Source organism: Syngnathoides biaculeatus, chromosome 13, assembly GCF_019802595.1.
Source record: "Syngnathoides biaculeatus isolate LvHL_M chromosome 13, ASM1980259v1, whole genome shotgun sequence".
In the NCBI taxonomy this organism is placed as follows: Eukaryota; Metazoa; Chordata; class Actinopteri; order Syngnathiformes; family Syngnathidae; genus Syngnathoides; species Syngnathoides biaculeatus.
The window spans coordinates 380936-394442 of NC_084652.1; the positions used below are offsets into that span (position 1 = coordinate 380936).

The window sequence follows — 13507 nt, forward strand, 5'->3', positions numbered from 1 at the left end:
AGTTTGTGGTACATTCAAATTGAAAGGACATTGCAACACCTGCAGGATATAGCACAATATACTGTACCATTTATCACTTTTTTATAGTTTATTTGTGGCTTCTAAGCGAGACGCTGATGTCTTCCTGTTCTGCTCTTAATCGTGTAGATGAAGCGCTGTTGCAAACCGGTTGCGGAGAGGCTGAATTAATTACATGCGGCCTCTCCCACACACCTCCACCTACACTCCCAACCCAGCCAACGAGAACTGCGGCGGAGCAGTTGCCGTTTGAGCGCAGCTCGGTGTATGCGCCTCGGACTCCTTCCGTGGACGCGTTAGCGAGCTGAAAAACACCAACTCATTTATATGACGCGATTGAACTGGAACGATATCACGTTCAACTTTTACAACGAATGTCCCCGTGAAACAGGAAACAATTTGGCTCAGCAGAATAGATTTTTAAAAAGGGTTTGAAAAACGTTCAAAAATATCCATTTTCTTTGCCGCTTATCCTCACGAGCATCGCGGGGAGTGCTGGAGCCTATCCCAGCTGTCGACGGGCAGGAGGCGGGGTACACCCTGAACTGGTCGCCAGCCAATCGCAGGGCACGTCGAGACAAACCTCCACACTCACAATCCCACCTCTGGGCGATTTAGAGTGTCCAATTAATGTTGCATGTTTTTGGAATGTGGGAGGGAACCGGAGTGCCCGGAGGAAACCCACGCAGGCACCGGGAGAACATGCAAACTCCACACATGCAGGGCGGGGATCGAATCCGGTTCCTCAGAACTGTGAGGACAGTGCTTTACCAGCTGGACCATTAACAGAAATATTATTTGACAAAGTTTTTTGCTGCCTCTTTCGTCACAACAACCAAATTTCCGTACCTCGATATTTACCCAGAGTGAAACGATCCCGTGGGGGAAAAAAAAAAAAAAAAAAAAACCTGTGGAATAATAGCTGATGCAATAACTTTAAATTCTTTTACGTATATTTTTGAACATGGCACGGTGGATGTTCGTCTCTATGTCCCCTGCGATTGGCTGGCAACCAGTTCAGGGCGTACACCGCCTATTGCCCGTTGACAGCTGGGATAGGTTCCAGCACTCCCTGCGACCCTTGTGAGGATAAGAGGCAAAGAAAATGGATAGATGGATGGATAGACATTAATATCAAGATAAAAGTCAATGAATGTTATAGCTAAAGTTTATTTCCATTAAGTGAAATGAGACTTAGAAATGACCTCTGTGGAACGCCATGTGGAGCAATGGACAAACTATATATTATATATTTCTGTTCATACTAAGATTTACATCTTATATCATAGATGGCCAACAGCTGCCACTTTTTTTCCACTATAATTTCAGAAATATTCTTCACAAAGGGCGTCCTCACTTTCATCCAAAATGTCGACTTTCAACTGACTTCTAGCGCTAGGCTGGCAAACAGACGAGTCCAATTTTTCGTCTAGTCCATCATCATCTATCATTGGAAAGTGTCACCAGAGGGGAACTCTGGCGCTAAGTTTAGGAAGCCAGGGCGCACGTTTGACGGCAACCAACGGCTACGCGTCACGTGGGAGCCATTTCGCTGCTCACCAAAGGCGACGGGGTCCATCTGTGGCGACGCTCTCACCACTGTAGGACACGTCCACGCCAAATTCAATTAGCTGACAGGTTCCTACTTCACTTCGCTCATCGCTCAGATAAAGGCTTTTTTTTTTTTTTTTTTTTTAATTGAGCCACACGTCCCAGCAGATTGGCTTGTAGCGATTCGTTAATAATACCATATGGAAATGAACGCCGCCAGCGCTGGCCCAGTGGCCTCGATTGGATTCCCGCGTGGCCTCGATGACACATGTGCGTGCCTTCTTTTAAGTCTGACTTACTTGCGATGCTACTTGACTGTCTATGTGTGCTGCCTGTGCGTGTGTTTGTGTGTGTTTGAGAGAGACGGATAGACAGAGAAGCAGATGTACCCCGAGATAAATGTGTCAGATGGCAGGCAGGCACGAAACCAGGCCGTCCGACGCCAAATACGGTTTAAATTAAGCAACTTTCTGGGTTGCACTAAATACGGAAAGGTTACATCAATTCCACGCACGCTTTTGCAAAAAATATCTGCGATCTCAATTGTATTCACCCCCAAAATAAAATCTCAGGAGGCAGCGAGCGTTTGCGTGACGTCTGTGATTTTGAACGGCGTTATTTGAGGTCACGGGCGTCGAAGGTCTGAAGGTGAGCCCTCCGCGCCTCACGTTTGCCGTTTTACTGGACCTTGTTTCGATCTGCGTGTAATTGTGTCAGCGTGGCGGCACGGTGAGTCAGCTGGTAAAGCGATGGCCTCACAGTTCTGAGGTCCCAAGTTCAATCCCGCCTGTGTGGAGTTTGCATGTTCTGCCTGTGCCTGCGTGGGTTTCCATCCCAAAAACCTGCAACATTAATTGGACACTCTAAATTGCCCGTAGGTGTGACTGTGAGTGCGGTTATTTGCATCGATGTGCCCTGCGATTGGTTAGCAATCAGTTCAGGGTGTACCCCGCCTCCTGCCCGTTGACAAGCTGTGATAGGCTCCAGCACTCCCCCCGACCCTCGTGAGGATAAGCGGCAAGGAAAGTGGATGGATGAATAGATGGATGGATGGATAGACTTTAACATCAAGTTAAAAGTCAATGAACGTTACAGCTAAAGTTTATTTCCATTAAGTCAAATGGGACTTGGAAATGACCTCTGTGGAACTCCTGCCTGTTGACAACTGGGACAGGCTCCAGCACTCCCCGCGACCCTTGTGAGGATAAGCGGCAAAGAAAATAAGCTGGATGGATGGATAGTGTAAAAGTGAAAATCTGATATGGTTTTGAATGATATGCAACAGAAAACGCTTGCATTAGCAGCAGTCTGTGGGGCACTTGTCTTGCCAGGGCTGTGACGACCATTAGTAGACGCCCAGTCTTGCTTTAATTGCCAGCAGCTACCGTTTTAGAGTGATATGGAACGATATCCAAATGAGATATGGCGTCATCAGGGGGAAAAGGATTTCAAGTAGCCACATTTGATTGACTCGTGCTGTTCATCGCCTCTTGATTTGGATCGATATTGATTTTTGAATGTGTTCGGCAACAAGAAAGTGGATTTTTGATGACACGTGTCCAGAGAAGTGGCAATTTGGTAGCAGAAAGCCGGTCTAGACTTACGCGAGAGAAGCGATAAAGCTCCGATCGAGCGCGGATCGTCATGTTGCGTTTACTTTGACGGGGAACGTGAGGAACCGCTTTGATCGGCAGCGAAGGAAGTCGGCTGTGGGAACTCGAGCAGTACCGCAGACTGCGAAATTACAAAAGCCATCTCTGCCTGGATTTGCTCCCCGTTCCAACTGCAGGGGGAGCCGTGCAGCAAAGCAAACGATTATTCCTGACTTCGACTTTGGACCGGGGCTGACTTTGTGCAGCACGAGCTGCCGGCCTGCCTCCTGTTACACAACCGGCACGGCTTAAACTGATACTCCAGCATAAATCACCATTTTGCGATAACTCTCACCTGACCTGAACGAGATTCGCTTGCTAAAAATGTTCTCTCCACAGGATTAACAGTTTTTTTTTTTTTTTTTTTTTGGGGGGGGGGGGTTGTGTGTTTGTTTACAATGATGAATCCAAACTTGGACAGGAATGACATTACTCGTGCTAGTTTTTTTTTTTTTTTCTTTCATGTTTCCAAACTGATTAAACTGAGGTAAGCGTATCCTGGTAATCGGGCTGAATTTGAACATTTTCCTCCATAGAACTACAGAATCAATAATAAGTGACGGTATGGCGTTTGTGGCTGCACGGTGGATCAGCTAGTAAAGCGTTGGCCTCACAGTCCTGAGGACCTGGGTTCGATCCCGGCCCCGCCTGTATGGAGTTTGCATGTTCTAAGCGTACTAGTGTGGGTTTTCTCCGGGCACTCCGGTTTCCTCCCACATTCCAAAAACATGCAACATTAACTGGACACTCTAAATTGCCCCGAGGTGTGATTATGAGTGTGGCTGTTTGTCTCTATGTGCTCTGCGATTGGCAAGCAATTCAGCTTGTACCCGGCCTCCTGCCCGTTGAGAGCTGGGATAGGCTCCAGCATTCGACCATCGTAAGGACAAGCGGCAAGGAAAGAGGATGGATGAATGGATGGATGGATAGACTTTAACATCAAGATAAAAGTCAATGAACGTTATAGCTAAAGTTAATTTCCATTAAGTGAAATGGGACTTAGAAATGACCTCTGTGGAACTCCTGCCTGTTGACAGCTGGGACAGGCTCCAGCACTAAGAAAATGGATGGATGGATGGCATGCCATTTGCAAATAAACACTTTTCTGAAACACAAAACTATCCGTCACATTATATTCATCGCATTTTCAAGCAGCAGAAGCACTGCAGTTTTTTCCGTCCATTCCTTTTCGAGCTGTTGCGAACGAGCAGGAACGTAACAAGAAAAGAATTTGCCAATCAATAGCGAGACTGGAAGCACATCACAGCAATGTCGTCCCTTTCTTCTACTTCTACTATCCTTTCTTTGTATTTTCTGGCAAAAAAAAAAAAAAAAACAAATACGGCGTCGCAACCGTGCCCGTGTCTGACAGGTCAGATTCGGCGCCGCACCAGATATCTGACTCGGGGAAGCAAAGTCTGCGATTTTGGGCGTACGGCAGATGTTGTTGCACGCGTGGGGTGCCGCGTTTGGTCTGACTTCAACGTCGCTTCGCTCATTCTAACGTCACAACTCACCATTAAATATTTTCCGTCTTAAATGTTGAACAGGTTGGATTAACATTTACGATTGGAATTTTGGATACGATATTTCTCCAAGTAGATCGAGTGAGGACAAATTGTTCCTTCCACACCTCACATCACCGGCTAATGGGTCCCAATTATCTCTCAGCAACATTTGACACACCATTAACTTATTTTGATTGCAAAGGAGGGAAATTTTGTTAGCATGTGTGTACCACCGCGGTTAAGATATCAAATATTTTGATGTGCGTTCCAGGTAAGCAGGCCTTACAATCAAACAAAAACCCAAACAAAATGTTCATCTCATATAAAAGAGAGCAAGACTATCATATGGAAACATGAAGGGGAGAAATGTGTCTCGTAGAAACGAGATGTCCGCACACCGAGAGCAGTCGAGCCTGAATTCGGGACGACATTCGCCGCTTTGCTCCCGGGAAACTAATTCACTAAACCCAACGCTCAAATTAAAACCCTCACTGTGTGTGTTTTGGGTTGTTTTCTAGCCCGCTGCTTCCACCGCCCTCCCCCCTTCTTAGTCAAAAGAGAGTGGCGCTGGGGGCGACCGCAAGTGCCAATCCACTTATCCACCCACCTGGCACGGAACGCAAAGACTTGCTCCTGCTGCTCCATGGAAACGCACATTTCCCGCATCGGTATCGCGCGCTCTGAATGGAGGAAAACATCTTGACGGGACTCAAGGCCCCCCCCATCAAGTCAAGATTTCATGCTACGATCGAGGTCATTCCAGAGTCTGCGGCTAATTGGGGGACCTGGGACACTGCACACTTACCAACCACAGCCTAGTAAACTCGTAAAAGTCAGCCAAAGAATATTCAGAGGGGTGGACAACGGTTTGGTGATGTTCCGCGCAAACCCATCGTCCGGTTTGACGATCAAACCTTTCCCACTTGAAAAGTGATCGTCAACGCGGGGTGGTCTTGTGGCTCTTTCAGTTTCAGTTTCTCCGGGTTTCAGTCTGGCTGCGCCGCCCCACCCTGATCACCCCCCTGCTTCCCCCCCAGCTAATTGCACACTCACGTTGGTGATGTTACATTTTAAAAAGTTCATTTCTTTTCAGGGCCTCCAATACAGTCAATAAAGTTGTCAGTTTATAATGTACATTGGTACTGTAAATGTCTTCTTTTCCTTTCGGCTTGTCCCATTACGGGTGGCCACAGCAAGTCACCTTTTTCCATCTCAGCCTATTTCATGCATCTTCCTCTCTAACACCCGCAAGTCTTCATGTCCTCCCTCACAACATCCATCCACCTTTTCTTCCTCTTGCAGCTCCATCCTCAGCACCCTTCTACCAATATGAGTATACTCTCTCGCCTCTGAGCATGTCCAAACCATCAAAGTCTGCTCTCTCTAACCTTGTCTCCAAAACACCCAACTTTGGCTGTCCCTCTAATGAGCTAATCCTATCCAACCCGCTCGTCCTCCAAGCGAGAACCTCAACATCTTCATTTCTGCCACCTCCAGTTCTGCTTCCTGTCGTCTCTTCAGTCCCACAGTCTCTAATCCGTACATCATGGCCGGCCTCACCACTGTTTTGTAAACTTTGCCCTTCAGTCAATGAAATTTTCGATTATTGTTCCTGGACACTGGGAGTACATGTAAAATACAGATTGTGGATATTTCCTGTATTTCTACAAGATGTTTGCAGTATCATATTGGACATTGATCATCGTGAAACTGGTAAAATACTGGATATGGATACCCAAATGTCCAGTCATAACACAGTCCACGCCAATACTGTACATGTTTCTTATTGATAGAGGAAATGACCAATTTCAGGATTATCAATGTCCAATGTGATACTGCAAACATCTTGTACCAATACAGGAAATATCTAAAATCTGTACTTCAAATGTACTGCCAGTGTCCAGGAATAATACTGAAAATTTCATTTACTGATAGCATTAATGTCCACTTGTGTTATAGCAATACTTTAAAATATTTTACAGTACTGCAGAGGTCCAGCTGTCATGAGCCATGCTGGACCACGGCCAAGAGGGGCGTGGCCACTGCCCTGGCCGGGAACACCTGTCGCCGCTCATAGCTGTTTCACACTGGGACTGGAATTAGATGGCGTTTTTAATTCGCCAGTTTGTTGTTCGTTATGCCCTGAGTTTCTTGAATAAAACTACGCCGAACGTCATGTCCTCGTCTTGGAGTCCTGCATTCGGGTCCAGCCCCGCACCGGAGGTCTGTGACACCAGCAGCCTTATTGGAAATGTCCAGTGAAAAACTAACAATGTTCAGTACAAATAATAAAAATAAAGATTCTTTGAATGTCCCTTTTGCGACACCGTAAATGTGTGAAGCTGAAAATGTCCAAGAGCGATGCCGCAAATGTTCATCATCAAGATACTGTAAATAGCCCATGTGATACTGGAAATGTACACACATATCCATTTCAAACTGCATATGTTCAGTACCGATTTTTAAAATATCCTTCAAATGTCCAATGCGGAAATGTGCAGTTGCGATACATAAAATGTCTAGTGCAGATCATGTAAATGTGTGTAAATGTGTCTCCTGTGGTCATATTGCAAATTTCCACTGCCACTTCTGTTACGATGAAACGTGATAATCAAGAGTAATGATGAAACTGATATACAGTGTCAAGCAAATATCCAGGAGCAAATTTCAAATGGTCATTACAAATTATGCAAATGAGCAAAAACGGCGATTTGCGCAAAACAAACATTCCGGTTACCGACGAGACGGGCCGACGCCACTCACCCGCTGAGCACCACGATGAAGTCCATGACGTTCCAGCCGTTCCTCAGGTAGGAGCCTTTGTGGAAAACAAAGCCCAGCGCCACTAACTTGATGCCCGCCTCGAAGCAGAAGATGCCAATGAAGTACGGCTCCGTTTTCTCCTGCGCACGCGACAAAACGGGTCAGCGGGGGTGGACGAGTCGTCCTCATCGTAAACATGTCACCGAGTCAAAACAGTGTCACGTAGCGGGTGACGTGTGTCAACACGCCGACTAGCCTGCAATTACATGCGTGTGCGTTTGTGTCGATGAGGCCACAAAACATGCAATAACACGCAGATTTGTAGTTATGTTTACCAAACAACTACTGTCATTATTAGATGCGCGATGCCTGGAATTAGTACTGATCCAGTCACTGACACTGATGCATGACAAATGCAGCAAATGCCCATTTCGATACTTTAAATATGGGAAATGTCCGTTTTCCTTCGTGCCAGTACAACAAATATTCCATGCCGATACTGCAAATGCATCCATTTTCATAGCCGCTTATCCTCACAAGGCTCGCGGGGAGCGCTGGAGCCTATCCCAGCGGTCAACGGGCAGGAGGCGGGGTACACCCTGAGCCGGTTGCCAGCCAATCGCAGGGCACATGGAGAGACAACAGTCGCCCTCCCAATCACCCCTATGGGCAATTTAGAGTGTCCAATTAATGTTGCATGTTTTCGGGATGTGGGAGGAAACCGGAGTGCACGGAGAAAACTGACGCAGGCACAGGGTGAACGTGCAAACTTTACACAGGCGGGTCCGGGATTGAACCCGGGACCTCAGAACTGTGAGGACAACGCTTTATCAGCTGATCGACTGTGATCTATACATTAAATTTCTAATATTAGCATCATAATTATCCAGTACCTATAATGAGAATGTTCTCAGGTGAAACAGCAAATGTTAGCCAGTTTTGATAATATGAATGTTTTTTTGTTTGTTTTTTTTTTTTTACCAAAATTGCAAATATTCATGGACGATGCTGCAATCTTGCAGGGTTGAAACAGACAATATCAGTTAACAGTTTCAAATTTGCAGTATCAATATTGTGAATGTTCTCTTTAGATTTTGTAAATCTCTAGTACCGGGAAAGGAAATCCTTCTGTATCTAGATTGAAAATGTCGATATATCAATATCGGCAATGTTCAAAATATACAGCATTGATACAGCAAACGTTGATATCAATATTGTGAATGTTCTGTACAGATACATAAAAATTTCTTGTAGTGCAAATGCCATGCAATGCAGTATGGACATCAGTGTGAATATGCTGTACTTGTACTAGATATGTATTGATAAAAGTACTTATCATTCAATGATACATTCGCTTGATCAAATCATCATTTCCGACACACCGCATTAAGGAAGGAGTTTTCTGGCTTCACCAAATACTGCAACATCACTTTCAAGCGTCCAAACTGATAAATTGTTGACTCTCCAGCGCCTCGAAAGATTTTTCCACACATTGGCGCTCACCAGTCTCTTGGCCATGGGGGTCTTGTCCTCTCCTGGCAGGTGCTGCTCCAGAGCCAGCACCACGCAGTTGGCGGTGATGGTGGCCAGGATCATGTACTCGAACGGCGTGACGGCCGCAAAGTTAAGGAAAGGAACACTTGAAACAATCGTGGACAGGTCAACTGTACAGAACAACAACGACTGTAGCTGTCAAATTGTGACTTTCTTCATTAAAAGGCCAAAATTCTATCAGTTGTGTGCTGAAAAAAAAACAAAAAAAAAAACAACAATCTGCCGATGGATGATGATGATTATTTTTTTTTAAATGACAGATGAACGAAGGCGTGTTTCATGTTTTGCGATGCGGGAGGGAATCTGGAGTGAGGCTGCTGTCGCTATGGCAACCTCCAAGTCTTTGAAAGTCCTTTTCATGGCGAGACGTGGGGGGGGTGGAACCGGAGCGCCGCCAAGTCACCTTGGCCTGACCGGGAGGACGAAAAACTTCTACACAGACTGTCTGGGTTATTAATTTTATTTTTCCCTCCATCGGGACTGTAACGTAAACGTACACTTTGACTGTTCTACATGACCCAACGTTAAACGCTCAATACCGATACTGGAAATGTACAGAATTGAGGGAGCAACGCTCCAGTATCAATATGGTGAATTGCATATGATCGAAATCAGGATTATGAATCTCCAGTATCATTATTGTTTGATACTTCAAAAGTCTAAAGCACGGGCGTCAAACTCATTTTTCTCGCGGGCCACATTGTTGTTCCGCGTTTCCCCCTCAGAGGGTCGTTATGACAGTGGAACAAAAATATTTAATCATCTTTATTCTTCTTCAATTTATGAACAAGTTATGGAATCAGAAATTAAGGGTAACCTGTTTCTCAACTATTCACATTTGGTAACACAAAAATGCTTGGAATATCTCAACTTTATCACTTATAATATATGACAATTTGAAATTTTGGAAATTGACACTCGAGATTTGGTTTCGCGGGCTACATAAAATCATGTGGTGGTCCAGATTTGGCCCCCGGGCCTTGGGTTTGACACCTGTGGTCTAAAGGGAATATTGCAAAGATGCAGCGGGTTACAACCGACGTCAGGCATTGGCATTATAAATTTCCCATGTTGATTTTTTGGAATGTCTAGCATTGATAATATGAATGTCCAGTACCGATATTTTAAACGACTAGTATCAACGTTGAGATTATCAAATCGTGACGTTCTGGATGTCCAGTTTGGATATCTTGAATGTCCACCATTGCTATCCTGCATGTCCAGTAACAATCTTGTAAATTGTTCCACGATAGTTATGAAGTTCTTTACAGCAACTTGCATGCCGGCAGGGTCACGTTCAACACTAACGGCGTACGTTGAGAGAGTTGGAGCCGGCGGTGAAGAAACCTCGATATTTATTGTCTCGACCTCCAGCGAAAGGAGGTCGGCGCCTCGCAGAGGACCAGCTGGGTTGACGACCTGGAGACCAACACTCACTCACTCACTCACGCTATCGCGCTCTCGTTGTCTCCTTGCCAGTTATCGCCTGCAGCTCAGTTCCTTCTTCCAGTCAAGCGCATTAAATTGTCTATAGATGCTTAAACTCTCACTAGTAGTTCTGGTAGCGCGGTTTTGCCTTAGTAGTAACATGTAGTTGTCCTACTAGTATGCAAAAGTTGCCCAGCTAGTGTGCACAAATGTCATACATGGTGGAAGAGCAGCAAGTGCAAAAAATGATACGAGTCATGCCAAAATGTCTTACTAGTAAGGCATTTAATCTTTATACAGTATCAGGGAAAAGAAAAAAAAAAAAAAAAAATTAAAATATTCCAACTGCTCTACATATTAATAGTAGTAGTAGTAGTAGCAGTAGCAGTAATACTGTAAAGCCTCGTCCCCGTTTTCGAACAAATCGGTTTTCTAACGAAAATTTCGAGATTTTTTTGCTCCTGTTTTCGAATGAAAATCGGTACTCGAACGCCCCCAACAAAACCCGGAAATAACATAATACGCGTGGCCAGACAAGTACACTCACGACGCGCTTTGTTGTGAATTCCCACTCTGCCGAAAAAATACGGAACTAACATAATGCGTGCGGCGCAAGCAGCTGACCCACCCACGACAGGCTTTGTTATTGTCGATTCGAACGTTCCCCGAAAAGAACCCGGAAATGACGTGACGCGTAGCACAACCAGCACACTTTTGTTATTCTGTATAACGCGGCCTCTGTACACAGACGTGTCCCGGTAGTGACTTGTTGTTTTTCTTCTTATCGAGGACTACCTACCGTATTAACCCCCAATCATGGCTCCAAAGAAGGCAAGTTGCTTGTTTAAAGTTATTCTGCACTTTTGTTAATAAAAAGAAGTTTACAAGGCTGGGAGCCGAGTCGCTACAGATACGGCAATGCGATCCCAGCGTACCGTAATCTACTACTCAAGCATATATTTTAAGCAAAAAATAAATAAATTCCTGAATTTCTTTTTTTTATATAAAGCATTTAAACGTGTATTTCTACTATGCAGTTTATTATCAGGAAAAGCTAAAAAAAATTCTTTAAAAAGCCGATTTTTGGGGGGGGCTTGGAACGCATGATTTCTTTTTCCATTCATTGTAAGGGGAAAGATTGATTCGGTTTTCGAACAATTCACTTTTCAAACCGTTTTATGGAACGGATTGTGGTCGAGAACCGAGGCATCGCTGTAGTAGTAGTAGTAGTAGTAGTCATAGTGTTGTTGGAAGTAAATGTATTATTATTGCTATATTATTGGAATAGTAGAGTAGTGGTGGTGGTATTTGTTGCAGAAATAAGAGGAAGAAGTAATACATTTCTTAGCACTAATTGAAAGAAGAGTCGGACTGACACTAGGGTTAGTTGTAGTAAGAGTAATATATGCATTAGAGGGCGTAATAGCAGTAGTCGTGATACAATTTGGAGTAGTAACAGTGTTAGCGGCACGGTGAAACAACTGCTTAGAGTGTTGGCCTCACAGTTCTGAGGACAGTGGTTGAAATCCCGGCGCCGCCACGGAAACTGCCCCAAGGTGTGATTGTGAGTGCGACTGACGTCTGTCTCTATTAGGCCTTCGATTGGCTGGCGACCAGTTGAGGGTGTACCCCACTCCTGCCTGATGACCGCTGGGATAGGCTCCAGCACTCCCCCACCTCTCGTGAGGATAAGCAACTCAGAAAATTGATGGATGGATGGAACACCATTACTGCTAGTACTCGTAGTACTGTTAGTACTAAGAGTAGTACTCAAAGTAGTAGGAAGAGTAGTAGTAGTTGTAGTTACAGCGGTAAGAGTATTAATAGTAAGAGTAGTTGTGCAGTAAGACTCGTTGGAATAGTTGTAGTACTGTCGGCACACTAGTTGGGCAAATGCTATAAGGAGGACAAAACTGCACTAGTTGACATCTACACGCTACTAGTACGGAAAGCAGTATGAGTGAGCAATGACTCGATATTCTGGATGGAATTCTGCACACTAGTGGGATGACAAGGGCACTAGATACTAGATACTAGAAAGACAGTTGTCTACCACCGCGCAAAACTGTTGTACTGGTGTGTACTAGTACACGGATGTTAAGTTGGCTTGAGTGCTCCGAGTGCTTTCCACCCACTCCACTCCCCTCAGCTTCCACTTTGGAGGTTGCAAACAAAACTTGTGCAACGTGACCAAGCGGCGCCCAAAATCGCGTTGAATTCATCTGAATGTTTTGCACTTGGACCGGACGAAGAGTGGGGGAGGGCGGGCGTGGGTCTGAATACGCCGACATTTTCTTTTTTTTTTTTTTTTTTTGACAAAAGGCCTCCCACACGCCTCTTTGCCGACTTGAAGCTCCCTGAGCGAGCCTTGACCACTCGACGCCCCCCTCGCACCGGTTAGGTAACCAGAGGACACCTGGCAGGCTTGCAAACTCGAGGGGGATGTTTGGAGCCGGCCGCAGCCCGCTACGGCGTTTTGGACGGAGAACGCGGATACCGACTCCATCGCCGTCGCGATCTTCGTCGTGCTCGCCTCACACGGAGGGAAAACACACACACACACGAAACATCCAGCGCAGGGAAACAGAAGAGCTGCTGAGTTGGATTTGAACCGACACCCACTCAGAGCTCTATAAGGCATGCAGAGCTGTGCTCACATGTGCCCACACTGTGTGAGCCTCCCCCGCAGGCTGTTGCTGCTTCTAATAACCACAACACACACACGCACACTAACTTTGTGTCCTCTGCCTTGTGTGCGCACGACGCAAAAACTCAATTTAGGGTGTGGGCTATGCGGGCAAAAGTATTGTGACACCAACAGGAAGTGAAAAAAATCCAACTTCCCCTCTGATCCTTCAACGAGACGCGTCCAGCCCTCAGGTGTTCGATTGAAGAATTGCCAATTCGATAAGATTCCGGGGGAATTAAACCGAGGCTTCACCAAAACCGCGACGGAAGGGTAATAGTCTTTTGGACATGATCATAATATTTCGATTGGATAAAACTGAATGAAGAAAACAAACAAACAAAGAA

General features: G+C 45.4%; 1 protein-coding gene across 1 annotated transcript in view; it reads right to left on the reverse strand.

Annotated features, from left to right (window-relative positions):
- LOC133510419 (voltage-dependent R-type calcium channel subunit alpha-1E-like) overlaps nt 1–13507 on the reverse strand; it is a 62402-nt gene that overhangs the window by 34696 nt on the left and 14199 nt on the right. Inside the window, exons 4-5 of the mRNA XM_061838295.1 lie at nt 8996–9101; nt 7493–7632 (exon numbers count right to left, since the gene is read on the reverse strand). Coding sequence (XP_061694279.1) covers nt 7493–7632; nt 8996–9101 — 246 coding nt within the window. The remainder of the gene's footprint in view (nt 1–7492; nt 7633–8995; nt 9102–13507) is intronic.